Below are 14877 nucleotides of genomic sequence, written 5' to 3' on the forward strand. Positions count from 1 at the left end.
AAACACGTCCCAACACGTCCCCCCCCCCCCCCCCCACCGAGCCCCCCTGCCCGGCGCCACTCACGATCTCGGCCACCATGAGGAGCCCGGGCAGGGTCCGCAGGAACTCCCTGTCGTAGGCGAGGGTGCTGGAGCTGGCCGACAGGTTGGCGGTGAAGGAGCTGCTGGTGGTGGTCACCGTGTGGGACCGAGGGCGCGGCGGCTGCTCCTGAGGCGGCTGCGGCGGCGGCGGCGGCTCCATGGTCGGCGCCGCGGGGCTGCCCCGAGCCTCCCGGCCGGCCCCGAGCCCGGCGGCGGGGCGGGGGCAGCGGCAAGGACAGGAACAGGGACAGGGACAGGGACGCAGGGGCAGGGGCAGGGGCGGCCGCCTCACGGGCGCCGCCGCCGCCCCGCTTTGTGTGGCCCCGGCGCCGCGGGGAGGAGGCTGAGCCCCGGGGGGAGCGGGCCCGGGGCCGGCAGCGCCTCAGGGGTCGCTGTGGGGAGGCCGGGCTCGGGGGGACCCCAGCGCTAGGGAGGGTTCCCTGGGAGGGCTGTGTGGGGCCGCCTGAAGCCGCCTCCTGACTGTGGGGTGTTGGTACACGCGGAGGGTTTGGGAGCGTGTATTGTCCCAGAGAGGGTGAGGAGACGGGCTGAGCAAACCTCTGGAAGAAGACCCTGAGGAAACAAACCCATGGTTGGGCGCCATTTGGTGGGTCCACGCTCGTCACGCGTCAGTGCCCTGCACTGTCACCTGTGGGCAGCACGGGCGGGGGACACGCAGGGGTGGCTGCGCCGCAGGGAGTGGAAGCACCACAGGGGGCCATGAGCAGGGCTGGAAGGGGCTGCAGCCCTCTGAGGGGTGAAATGGGGAGCCAGCTGGGGTCTTCCAAAAAAAAGAGTCTCCACGGTGCGTAGAACTCTTTAGAAGGCAAACCCTGAAGGACAGTGGAAATGGAAAGTATGAGGTCATTATTTATCTGCCACCTGCCAGTGTGGAGCTGTTCCCTAACCTGTATTTTTTAGAGCTTTCCAGTCTTGTCCTAAGTGTCCCCTTTTAAAAAAAAAAATCATTTCCGGGTCATTTCAGACCTTCTCGAGCAATCTTCCATTCCACAGAAAGTACAGTGTTTCAACAACAAGCCAGCAGGTTATAGTTTCTTTCAACGTTCAGGAATTCTCATTAGCAAAGCATTTGTATGTGGCAGCTCAGTAAAACTGAAGTGTTTTCCATATGTCTGGTGGCTATTGTCCTCGAATTGTTTACTGCTGCTCTCCTGCTGGCTAACAAAGGATGGATTTTGCAGTATTACCTTTCAGCGGGGGATCGAAACAGCTGGAGAGGGAGGAGGAAGATGGCAGAGTTTTCTCCCAGCGATACGGGAAACGTGAATTACCCAAAGGAATTGCTGCTCATACGTGATTGTGCCTGCCCCACAGTGTAAGTGTGTCACAACACAGGCTCCACAGGGGTTCTTTGAAGGTGTGCCTTGGCTCAGGCTCTGGAGTTTCTGAATACTCATAGGCACTGGTGACTTTTTGTGTTAAGGTGGCAGAAAAAATGTGGCAGCGCTTTGCAAACATGAGCTGCAGGTCATCAGAATGAGATGCCGGTCATTCGGCATCGTATGATATACAGATACACTGCTTTGTGAGGAAGAAAAAAAAAAGACCATTAGGTGAACCACATGCTGAAGCCTTTAAACATAACATCTCAAACACATTAAGAGATTTTACACTTTTTACCATCTTTTTTTTTTTTGTGTGTGGCGTAATTTGCATTTCTGATTGGTTGCATTCCTATTTTACCCATTTTTTAAATAGGAGCTGAGATGTTAAAGGAAAAAAACACATCTGTGCACTGGTCTGCTTAGAGACTAGCTTCGACTGGCTTGCAAACAAAAAGTGTGTTATCAGATCATTCAGCGCTGCCAAGTTCTGCTCCAATGCCAGCGCCACTTTGAGATGCCCCTGTTGCTGTTAGTGAGGATCCACTGTAACACACTGATTTTACTTCTCTGAGTGACGCTTGTCTTTTCAGTTTCTCATACATAAGATCAGTAAATGAGTAAATGTGGGGCTAAAATTCATGCCAGTAGCAATCAATATGAGTTTCAGAATGTTGATTATTTAATGTTAAATAATCATGTTAAATTAATGTTTAATAGCAATGTTAAATAATGTAAATCGAATTATAATTATTTAATTAAAAGACCTTTGTGTGGATTCTGACTCTGTGTGCTTATTGGCAGGCTGCACCAGGCACGAACCTACAGGTAACAGTTTGAGTAATTCACATCACTTTCCCATTGAGAGCTGATTTATTTTACGATGCATGTGTTTCCAGGACATTTATTCAGTGGGCTTAACTTTGATGCATACTACTAAAACTGCGTATTGTGCTCACTAAAGTTCTGGAGGCCAGTGTTGTTTCTTTTTCGACCACACATCAGACTAAGATATTTCATTGCTTTAGGTCTTTATGTCTATCATTTGAGCATCCCAGGTCCTCTGAAAAAAAAGTAAAACAGAAACAAATAGAGAGGCATTTGTTTTCTGTTTCAACTATACTAAAACTATTAATATAGCATACTTTTTTTTTTAAAGTCTGCTGAAGAGGTCAAGTATTGGGACTAATTCAACAAGAACTGAAGGGCTATATTTCTGGGCAACTTCTCTGAACACTGGCTGCCACTCTGACTTCCTTAATTAGCATTTTTTCTCCAGCAAACATATTCAACAAATGAGTTTCACTAAAAAGAGAAAAAAAGAAGGCAAACGCTCTATAGAAACTTTTCTATATTGCTCGTATTCCAGGAAGCAAATTTAATTCTCTAACTTGACAGAATAACCCTTTACATTCTGAATGTTGACTTTGAGGCTCTCATTTTTTGTTTTGCATCCTTGCACTGAAGGCTAGAACTGAAAAGCCTGCAGGGACTATCTGAGCTTACTTAGGTTTTTTTTACGCATAGATAGCATCAGAAGCAAAATAATTGAATGCTGCCACTTGAACAATCAACCTTTTATTACAAAACTACCAAGAGAGAAGAAGGTGGTTCATTTTCTGTATTTTAAATTAACCTTTCAAGGGAAGGATTAGTGAGCCTTTCAAACATCAGTCAAGATTCTTACCTTTGTTTGTCAACTAATATATCTCATCACAAAGTAAACTGTGATTAGAAAATAAAAGTAATGTATTGAAGCCTTTCAGTGTAAATGTTTTAGTAAAAGCAAAATATATGATAAAAGTATTACCATGTTTCTAACTAAAGGGCTTATTCCTGAAGTGTCCTGATATCTAATTAACAGATTCTTCCATTTAAGCTGGTTTGGGTCTCAAATCCTGAGGTATCAACATATTTGAGATTTCTGACTGAGCTCTCTATAACTAACTTATTAGCAACAATCTAGCCAGCTGGAAGTGCTAATTAAAGTAGACTCACAGGACCAAGGAGCAGAGCTGACTGGAATTTCCTTAACTGTGTTTCTGGTTTTGAAATACACCTTCCCTTCACCCTTTCCAAATCCTAGAATTTTCAAATGTCAAACTTATTTGGTGTTTTTTGTTAGCTAAGTCAAACAAGTAAATATATAAAAGAAAAGGTGATTGAAATTTTTCACTGGTCATCAGCAGATTTCAGTCAACAACAAAAAGTTACTGTTTTTTAACAACTATGGAGTGATCTAAGAAATGTAAGTGTGCTTATTCTGAAGAGGGCAAGAAAGTAACTGTGCTTTCCGTGGAACCTGGGTCAAATGTAAGGAATACGGATTGGTGTCAGATGTCCAGGACAAATATTCTCACCCTTGACATCCCACTGTGCTAATCCGAGGATGAGATACTTTTAGTAAGCATTAAATCAAGTGTTAAATAAATATTTGGAATATTTCCTAATGGCTTTTTGGAATCAGCTTTGAGCTATGTATTTAGAGTAAATAATAATATACATTACTCTTTGACAGCTTACCTGACTGTACAGAAAAACTGATTTACACTATCCCAAACCAGAAATCCTTGACTTGTACTTTATTAGTGACATACACTATAAACATGCCAAGTGATCAATCAAGTCAAATGACCGTGTATGTGAATCAGTATTTTGCAAAGTAAAGATGGTTTTCGTGATCAAGATTCTTGGCTCTTCTAATGTTGCTGCAAGAGAGAGAAAATAGATGAGAAGCCTGTATTTTCAAAATATCTGTTGTTCTGCAAATCCATAGAAGGATCTGTGTTTGTACATAGGGCTACTGGACATGGGAATTGTTTGGCTTTGCAGCTTGGGCACCCCAAAATTAATGACTCTCAAGTCAATACCAATTGAAATTATAGTCACCACATGAGAGTGCATGGGATTTGGTCATCAGATAGAAATGTTACTGCCCTGATGCTGGAAAATACAAAATTAGCTGTTTATGTTCCACACACCTTTTCTTCCAACTGTTTATTTCTTTACACGAAGTTTATTTGGATGATATGGACAAAGGCCAGACTGCAGACACACTGACATTTTACCTGCCAGTAAACTTAGGACTTGTGAACTGCCATATGAAGAATTAACTTCATGCTGTGAAAGTAACATGCTGACTTCATGATTTTTTTTTTCATTTTTGAAGCCCATTACCATGACATTAAGTAAACTATTCAGTGATAGAGACCGCACTAAGAAAAGAAATGACAAAGTACATAAGCCATGTATTTCCTGTGTGTTAGGCTTTCACCAGCTGTTATGTCTGCTCTGGGAATCTAAAAATTTCTCCCAACCCTGAAATACAGCCATGCCTTAGATACTGCGTTGAGGAAAAATTAGTTCTTCCAGAGCAGATTTGTACTTTAGATGTAGTCCCTGCATGCTACACACACATGCTTAACTTCAGGACAGAGAGCACGCCTACTCATTTAGTTCACAGCGGGAAGCGTGGAGTCTACGTACGGATTGCTCGGAGTAGAAATTGCAGTTTTCATGTTCTGGGGCCATGGACCTCATATTTGTAACGTACATGCAAGAGTATGGCTATCTTTTATTTCAAGGGCTGCTTCTCAGCTATTCTATAGATACAGTGAGCGTGCAAGCACAGCTCCAGGCGCAGCTGATGGCCCTGCCTTCTCACACCTGCAAATCCCAAGTCACCTGAATGCTCGTGTCCGGTGCCGCGTTATGTGAGGAAGGAGCCTTTGGCCCCTGACCGTGTCCAGACAGGCTGTCCCTGAGGCACACTCATAAAATATATTTTCACTGGGGTCACCACCCCTCTGTAGAACTTTAAATATTTCAAACAGGTACTAGTGAGTACAGTACTTGAGAGTATAACCATTTCCCCTGAAGACATGTATGGTCTCCACTGGGCAAGGATGGTGCTTGCATAAATGTTTAAATCCCAGCAGTTAATGTTTATACAGCACCTAAGCCTAGTGCAAAACAGCTGGAGGAAAAGATCACCCTCAACAATCATCAATGCCATGTTTGTTTGCAGATAATTAATGAAAGACCGAACAATTCCACCGTGGTTTCATCACAGCATCGTCCATGTTTGGGGACAGAGCTTACAGTTACCTCAGAGCTTCTGGCATCAGCTCGCTTGCAGGCTTTACTAATGGACAGCCCTCGTGCTCTGCTGCAGTCAGTACAAAACCCTGAAATGGCTGAGACCTGAAGTGCACGATCCATTATGCTAAATTATTAAGAGGTGAACTGAGCTTGCTGTGTATGGACATACACAGAGAGAAGACATCCAGTAGCTGGCAGGCAATGACTTGACCAAGCACCATGGCTGGAAGCTGAAGTTGGACAAATTCAGACTGAAAATAAAGCATGCTTGGTTTTATTCTTTTTAAATATTTTGAATACAGCATAATTAGCTATTCAAATAGTTTATTAAGTAAAGCACTAGACTCTCTGTCATTTGAAGTCTAATTCAAAGCTGTGGATTTACTTAAAATATACTCTTTACCAAGCTACCCTATCTGAGAAACCATACAAATGAATTCTGATTAATTCCACAAAGCTAAAATCTTGTTAATGCCCTACTCACCCAGCTGCATAGTATACATGCAGGACCAACCCCCTACTCATTTCCTGATGTTCAGGTGGCCTGAACCTGCTTGTCCTGAAGATGTAACAGAACTAAGGATGTCACAAGTCTGTCTGGCCAATACCTGGCTAATGAAAGTACTGTGCTGGGCGAGTCAGTTGTTGTTTTTGTTTGTTTGTTTGTTTTAACACAGGTGGGCTGTGAGGTTTAAGAGTGGAAAATCCTCATCTAGGAGAAGAAAAAAAAGCCAGTGGGAGAGCTCAGGTCTCCAAAGTTTGGGGGGCTTGTGAAATCAGAAGGAATTAGACAGGCAAGAGGAACAACAGGCGTGTTTTTGTGGCAGACAGACCTGTTTTGTGACGGAAGGATCTACTGAGAAAGGTGGCAGCTGGCTGGGGAGAGGTAACAGAGTATAAGTGCCCGGTTGTAGGGGCCAGAAGTGCAGGAGAGGAGAACAGTGACCCTAGCAAGAGACTGACTGAAGTCTTGGAGAACACATCAGCAGGAGAAGGCAGAGTAACGCAGGCAGATGTTTTACTGTCCTGTTCAGCTCTCCATGCTGGCTTGCATAGCCATTCTGTACGGGATAAAGACATTTAACATCTAGCCATTATAAGAAGAGAAAAATTTTAACATAGGAACACATTAGACCACATAATGGACTGAAATCTCAAGTGGCAGCGATATGGTATCAGTATTTTCAAATCAGCATTCTATCTTTGCAAATAGACCAATGCCAAAATACTTACATAAACACCAAGAACAAAACGACCTCGTTATTTGTATTCATAGCACAATCTTTGCCCTGAAACAATTGAAAAAAAAAATCCCCATAGCACAGAACAGAGGCAAGTTTAACTCAAAGCAGAGCACAGAGATGCATACACCAGTATTTGTGAATACACAGAACACTTCTCATGGCTATAAATCATTATTGGATGCTTTCAAAGCATTAGCGTTGCAGACATGCACAAAAGCAGCATGCAAAGCTGCTGATACTTGCTAAGTCTTGTGCCAGTTCATGAAAAAATAAGTGCAGTGATGCAAGACACTTACTACATTCTTCTGTTCTAGGTTCCTGAAAACAGTCATTGCAAGAGAAATAGGAGATTTAGAGGACAGAACGATTTTTCTGTTATGGCTGCACATACTTGGGGAGAACAAAGTGTGTTGCCGGGTTTTTTAAAGGAATCAGAAAATTAACTTTGTTAAATTTCTTAATTCACTTAGTCTGCTTTGAAAACCACAGGCTTTGGACCGTGTAAGATTGCTGCATCATACCGGCCTATAGAGCAGTCAGGGATGGGTGACAGGCTGCATTTTGGAGGGGCTGGAATTTCCCCAGAACAAAGCCTTATCCCATTTATGACATGTCTTGAAAAAGCTTATCCTGTCAAGTCATTTATCACCCTACTAACTAGCTACTGAGCACGGATAACGCTTCTTTGCTAGATCAGCGAGAGAAAAGAGATTTCAGAAGAAAGGGTTTTCAGTCGGGGATTTTAGGAGAGCGGGAGAAGAGCCGATAGGAGTTAGGCTATGTAAGCTCTTTGAACCATGAAGAAACATACCAAGAAGGATTTTACTAAATGCCCACAGTATAGCTCAAATACAGCCCATCTAATGAGGGCAGCCTCATTACCTAGGTATTTAGATGTGAATTTAATGTTAAATGGCACAGCACTCTGGATTGTATTATTAGATTTGGAGTACATAGAGGATGCGCTGATATGGATGGGGCTCTAATTACTAATACTGAGGTTAATTAAATCCATCATATTTTCATGAACGTCTGACTTAGCATTAACTATGAGACTGTTCTGACACAACATTTGTTGTAACATAACCATCCCTATACACCTCACAATTAAGAAGTTTGGTTTACTACGGACTTTGAGGTTGGCTGGCATTAATGTCCAACAATGTTCAGACTCCACTGGAAGTACTTGCTGTGGTGGGGGTATTTAGATATCTGTATAGTTAAAGGAATGTCTCCTAGACCTAGACAATTTTTTTTATTTTTTTTTTAAAGTCACTGAACATACCAAACAGATCGTCTCACAGAAGCAGTGTGGTTGATATGCCAATCAAATGTTATTTTATTCACCTTCCTCATAAGGATTCAATCAGAGGCTCAGGAACCAAACTGTCTCAGTGTGTGCAAATGAAGGTCATGCATCAAAGTCCTGTGCTATCTTTTTAAGTGACGTTATGATTATTATTTCAGTGAAGTACTAATCGGGAAGATTGTATTTTTGATTCATTGTTCAAGCAGACAGTACAAGGAAAAATATCAAAGTTAGCAAGGATTTATTCAAACCAGTTATTGGTTTGATGAAATCTGTGATTATTTCTTGCATACAATCATCCTTCTTGTGCTAGAAGACTATTTTTATGGACTGTCTGAATTCATTAGTGCAAGATTTCTTGATATAATTCACCAATAAGAGAAATACAAGTAATGGGATTACACAGATTTATCAGTGCTAAAATGCAGACTTTAATAAGTTACCTTCATCAATAACGACGTACAACACTGGGATATTTTATGGGAGTACTTTAAGGTATCTATCTAATAAAAACAGGAGGAATTTAAGAAAATTACTTACAGCTGAAATTCTACAGCCTGCAAAGTAATCCCCTCTGTAAACCAACTGAACGTAAGGCAACCAGCAGAAAAACACACATAGGAAAGGAAAGGAAAAAGAAAAGATGCTGGTGAAGGCATCTGTACTACAAAGCCAAGTATCTCATCGTGCCTTCTCAGAAGAGCTCAAAATGGGAGCCGTGAGCGTGCACAACCACTGCCTCTTTAGGGAAGGGGAACGTGGGGGCAGCAGGCCCACAGTCTGCCTCCCATGCTGTGCGAGTGATAGAGTCCAAGCTCACCTGCAAATTTTGGGAAGTCGAAGACAGGGAGGACTTGAAGGACTACATCTCCCAGGTACTTGCTCGGTATGTATCCCTGCCTTGCAAAAGACACCATTAGTCCTCAGGCTTTCATAAACAGAATTAATGCGATTGAAAATAACTTTTAGCAAGCACCAACCATAAGAGAAGCAGCAGAGAGAGGTGTACTTTCTCCATTAGTGTTACTCAGAGAAGCAGCCCTTCCCCTGTGTGTGCGTACCCTGTAAGTCCCCTGACATAAGCTGTGCTAGAAAAAGGCATTAATGCATTATAATCAGTCAGCGATTCTGAACAGAAGCAGATGCATGAGGCTGTGTTTGCTTGAAGACTGCACCAAATATAAAAAATTTCCAACCCCAAACACCACCAACCCCAAACATTCCAAATCCATATTGTGAAGATCTGCATATGAAAGTCAGCTGTTTCTTGAGATCTGCCTACTGGATTTCAATATATTTTACTAATCATCTCAAGACAAGTAACACTTTCAAGAACAAAATAATCTTTCCAAAACTCTGTCTAGCTAAACAAAGACTTGTGACTGATTAAGCTCAAGAATACCGCACTGAGTAGAGATAAATCTTGTTAGCACTGTAATACTTCAGAACTGAAAGCAGACTGGAAAATCAAACATTTTCCCTGTTCAAGTGATGTCTGTGCACAAGCACTCACCTCCTTCTTTTAGAAGGTGTATTTAACACACAGAAGCAGGTAGATAGCAAGCAGTCCTGGGGAAGGAAGTCACCTGGTCTTTGGGACATGTTCAGCACAGTCAGCAGCCTCAGGAACTTCCCTTTAACAGTCCAGATGAAGAGCAGAGATGTTTAAACCTCTCGGTATCTGCTCACCAGCCCTTGGATGGTCCCTTTACTCAGCTCCCATGCTGACATGACAGGTTCTATCTAAATGCAACCAGTTCACGTAAGTGTTTTTCATGTCCCTGTCACCATAAAGTGCGATAATTCACAAAGCATGTAAGCAAGTCCCCTACTCTTCACTTTCAGATTGATTAAAATAGCAACAAGAAAACCAGTTATGCTGGTGTTGCACTAGAGGAGAGCTTGCACATAGCACAAATTCTCATGTGGAAGGAACCAGCAAGACTGCCAACCCACAAGACTGACATGTGGGTCAGGACCTATTTTATACAGATAAAAATGCACCAGGAGTGTCCCCAGAGCATTCTTCTCAATTTCTGTCATTTAACCTCAGCCTCTGGTGACACCAGGCCACAGCTACTTGATACTATTATAATCATTTGATTGTTAAGATCACATATAGATCTTAACAGCTGGGGCTATGGTACCTTGCTTTTCCTGGGGCTTCCACTTCTAGCTCTCAATCTGCAATTTCAAGAGGGAGGCAGGAAAATTATCTATGAATTTCAGGAAGAAAATTTTAAGGAGCTTTGCTTTAAGAGTCCATCTCTGGCTACTTAATTAGACTGAATCCTGCTTAACTCAGCTCCAAGAAAACCATGAACTGACGGAAAGGTAGGTAACACTTTTAATTATTTCTCACTTGTTAAATGCAGTGTGTGCAAGAAAGAATGGGAGCCTTTACCCCAAGGAGGTAGCAAATCTCTGACCACTTCTTGCCAGCCTTTCTCATGAGTATCTACATTCTTCCGAACTCTCCTGAGCCCACCGTGAAGTGAATAAAGTGCATATTTCCTCTGTATAACCTGTCTAGAGTGCATGAACAGCATATTTTTCTAATCTCAAGTTTTCCATATACTGCTTGGATAGTGATACATGGAAGGGACGGGGAACTCAACAGCAATTGTTGTATCTCTGGGCATTTTGATGTATTGAGTGTGCTTGTGAAACCTCTCTTGCACTTCAGCAGCTGCTAAATTCCTGAGGAGACATTTCCCAGGTTTTAGTTTTGAAGAGAACATTACTGCACAGTTACTGTGAAGCTGTGCCTGATACAGAATGACAGGCTGCATTGACTCCTGCATTTCAGTGCATGTTGTGTTACCAGCCCTTGCACTGGTCTCATCTGGTCTCTTCCCCTATTGTCTACCAGACAAAATCTCAGGAAAAAAAAAAAAAAGTTATTTGAATGAGTATGGCAATAGTAAACATAACAGATACAACAGGATGCAAGATGCAAGTGTAAGAAGGATTAAAACCAACAGTACAGAACCATAGAATCATTAAGGTTGGAAAAGATCTTCAAGATCATCTGGTCCAACCATCACCCTACTATCAAAGTCACCCACTAAACCATGTCCGTAAGTGTATAATAGTTTGGAAGATTTTTTACTTAGTCTCTCTACTGGGCAACAAACATAAGACAAAAGGTATTCCTTCTCTGTAGTAGCCTAGAGCTTGAAAAAATGCAGATGAAGAAAATCAGAGGATAAGACAAAACACAAACAAGGGAAGACTGGCATGACTAGCACTCCTGCAATTACCACCTAATTTGAAGTCTGAAGAAAATGATGCAGATGAGGTCTACATAAAAAACACCACCACCACAAGCATCTGTCACATTCAAATGCAACTCTGCAGGGTATGCGGAAATTTGAGAAATTTCTAATCTGGGTTTAAATGCCCCAGTAAAAACACATACCAAAACTGGGCTTTAACCCAAAGCACAAGAACAGCCAAGGCTGGCTCTGTTCAGCTATCACAACATATAGCAGCTCACTTTCCAGTGAGTATGGAACCTGCAGAATCATACATTCCAATATATGTTGATTTATTTCTTCATGCAACAATATACGAAGTAGGTACCACAAAGAACAGCACGTTAAAAAAAAACAAAACTGGCTTGCAGTCACTGAGAAGCTGATGAACATACTTTTGTGTTTGAAGTTTGCATTTCAGATACTATCTAATGCTTCATAAACGCTTCCATATTACAATCTACATATACCAGGAACCTTGCCAGTGCTTGCTACCAGATTTGGCTTGCTTTCCAATCCTCTCCACCCTTCAAAAAGAAAAGAGCAATCTAAAAACCCCCAACATTGTGCTTTCTGAGCCTACTACTTGCCTGTGTTTAGTAACCAAACTGCAAGATATTCCCTAAGTCCTCTAAACACAAAGTATTCATGAAGAATCCATCCCGCTAAAAATCAGAGCATATTTCTATAAAAAGAACGTGAAGAAAGAGTTTGCAATTTTTTAAGTGGGGTTTACAGTGAAGCTGGATTTGGAGAAAGAATAGGCATACTAGCTCAGTTAATGTCTTGATTTTCACCAGAACATGGGATATACCTTATTTGTACAAACGTGGCATTTCAGAGTGTCAGAGACTTGTAGCATACTTATAATACTATTCTCTTAAAATAGTAGCCTTGTTTTCAGTTAACCCAAACTGTTTTACTGCCATCCTAGCAGAGACTGCCGGATGGTCTGGAAGAGATCTACACACTAGCTCCACAGCCAAGAAGCTACAGCAAGGGCAGCTGAAGACTGGTCATCCTGGTGGCCTTTCTGAAAGCTTGTGCAAAAATCACAGTCCTCTACGAGGATTTCTTATACATACAAACTTTCAAGAAATGGCAGGTATGGGTCTACCTGTAGAGTTGAGCACGCATGCATTCATGTGTACACCCACCCACCTTTTGATACGAAGAACCCTTCTTAAGGTTCCCTGCAAATTAGCATGTAGAGGTGCAGCTCCGTAAGGAAGAGAAGGAAGCTGGAACAGATTTCAAGAAAAGGCCTAGGGAGCAAGCTGCTAAATGACTTGCATCCAGTTGAAAAAACCAAATACCCACTGTAGTCACAACAAGCAGCTAAGGTCACAGAGGGCAATATGCATTACACCGAGCAGCCTTTGGCAGTTACCCATCTGAACAATAAAGACCGCTCACATGCCAGAACTGTGCTTAATTGGCGTGAGTTACAAGAAGGACATACATTTAAAAGCTGTAACGCATGCTGCTTCTAGTAACTTATCGAAATAATCAACATATGGTTCTTGATGTTCCCTACAATTACCCTCTACAATATCTCTCTAAAACAGATACTGTAGGCAATACGTAAACATAATAAACAGGTGAATCCAATTTAGAGATGGGGAACTGACAGCGCCACTGTTCTGCTGGGTCTCACCCTACTGTCCTCCTGTTCAAGTCGAGTTCTGCAACTGCTTTCAGTAGGAGCAGGACCAGTCTGTTGCATGGAGAGTATCTGAAAGTCTGTACCCAAAGGACATTGGCAGGAATCTGCAATCAAGTTAGAACAGACTGAGAAGAGAACTAGGTTGCATTTAATACAAGCGCCAGATACAGCTCCTTTGCACATGCTGCAATTGAAGGCAGGGATTGAAGGCAGACACTCTTCTCATCCATTATTCAAAATCAAAGTGTTAGCTTCTCATGCTCAGATTTCCATCAGCTCATGGCAAATCACCGGTGAAGAACTCAGTGTGACCAGGAACCAGATGGAAGAGAAATAATTTTACACTATTAATATGAAATGCCACATGTAACAGGACAATGTTTTATCTCAGCATTAATCAGCCCCTGTGATATCTATGTACTTCATTCGTACGACTCCAGCTTTACAATTAAATCCAGGGTGCGAGCATTATGAACAAGCATCAGCACAGCCCACCTGAAAGTGATTTCTTGTCTGTCACATTTCCTGTATATGACAGACATAAAAGAGCCAGCTTGTGTGTTATTTACCATCAGACAACTAAAAAAAAATAAAAATAAAGTCCTGTAAGCAATGATTTAGCGAGAAAACATTATTTCTTCAGAAGATAATGCCCCTATGACAGAAATGTATCCATCCTAATTCTCTTGTGATGTTTTTTTTACCTTCCTGTTTACTCAGATTTCGAATTTAGAATTTAGATAGTGCTTTTTGAACACCTACATATTTATTCTACATTGATTTCATGCACCCTTAAAATAAATACCAATTGTGAGCTACAAGTACAATGAGAAATGACCTAATGGATGAAACTGACTTAAAATTAGGAATAAAATGCATCCTGTCACAGGATTGCTGGGCAACCATCTTTACCCGTCTCAGTATCCCTGTCTGTAAATGAGGAAATAGTACATTGCTCTTATTTTATGGTAGGCTTTCAGGTAGACAATACATTATTTTGTTCACCAATAAAACCCCAACCATGCCTCTTTTACAGTATGGTGCCCCACAACCAAGCAGTGTCTATGGAACTGAGTTCTCTTAATTCACAAAAAACTCATAAAAGAGCAAACGCTAAGCAAACAAAACAAAGCAAGAACTGACAGCTGTAGTCCCTGTCTCATGTGAACAGCTAGTGAGGAGTTTTCAGCTAATGCAGGAGATGGTGTCTGTTTATCATTTGACCATCCAAAGACAGCTCACATCCACAAGGATGATATACTTAAAAGCTATGTAACCTTTCCGCCAGCGGCTGCAGCTCACCTATCTCTTGGCAATTGCTCTCTCTCTACGTGACTTTGAGCTATAGCTTGTGTGAAAATGCTGACAAGAATTTAATTATTTCATGGCATTTTTCCCATGCCTCTACAGGAGACCTCAGAGAGGCATTAGTGGACCTGCTGCCCCTAGTCCAACACTTGCGACACCCCCACTCCTCTAGCTGATGTAAACAGTAAGAAAACATAGTGCTTTTCTCCTCCTCTGGCAACCTGAAGATGCAACAGAAAGCAACAGAAACAAGCATTGCTGGGTGCACATTACAGGACCTCAAGTGATGTTGAAAGATCTCACAGACTGTATTGTCCATGACTGAGGCTGTAGCCGTGTACTGGGCAGGTCTTGGAAGGCAGGAAAGACCAGGCCTTGGGCAGAGGTAGTAAAGTTTTGGTGTTTTATAGCAAGCTTGGTCTCTCATTTCCAATGGATCTTCAATGCATGCATCTGGTGCTGAACCATAACTATCTTCAAATACTATGAACACAGCGTAAGACAGCTGCTATCACAGAGGAACCTAAGGAGACTCAGAAATCGATGGGAAGGAAAGTAACTGCGGAAC

At 42.1% G+C, this 14877-nt stretch overlaps 1 protein-coding gene across 1 annotated transcript in view; it reads right to left on the minus strand.

The window, feature by feature from the left end:
* Positions 1-244, minus strand: part of CMTM8 (CKLF like MARVEL transmembrane domain containing 8) — a 35910-nt gene extending 35666 nt beyond the window's left edge. The window contains exon 1 of the mRNA XM_083823174.1: positions 65-244. Within this exon, the coding sequence (XP_083679300.1) occupies positions 65-241 (177 nt within the window). The 5' untranslated portion in view covers positions 242-244. The remainder of the gene's footprint in view (positions 1-64) is intronic.
* Between the last annotated feature and the right edge of the window lie 14633 nt (positions 245-14877).

The sequence above is a fragment of the Anser anser genome, assembly GCF_964211835.1.
Source record: "Anser anser genome assembly, chromosome: 2".
NCBI lineage: Eukaryota > Metazoa > Chordata > Aves > Anseriformes > Anatidae > Anser > Anser anser.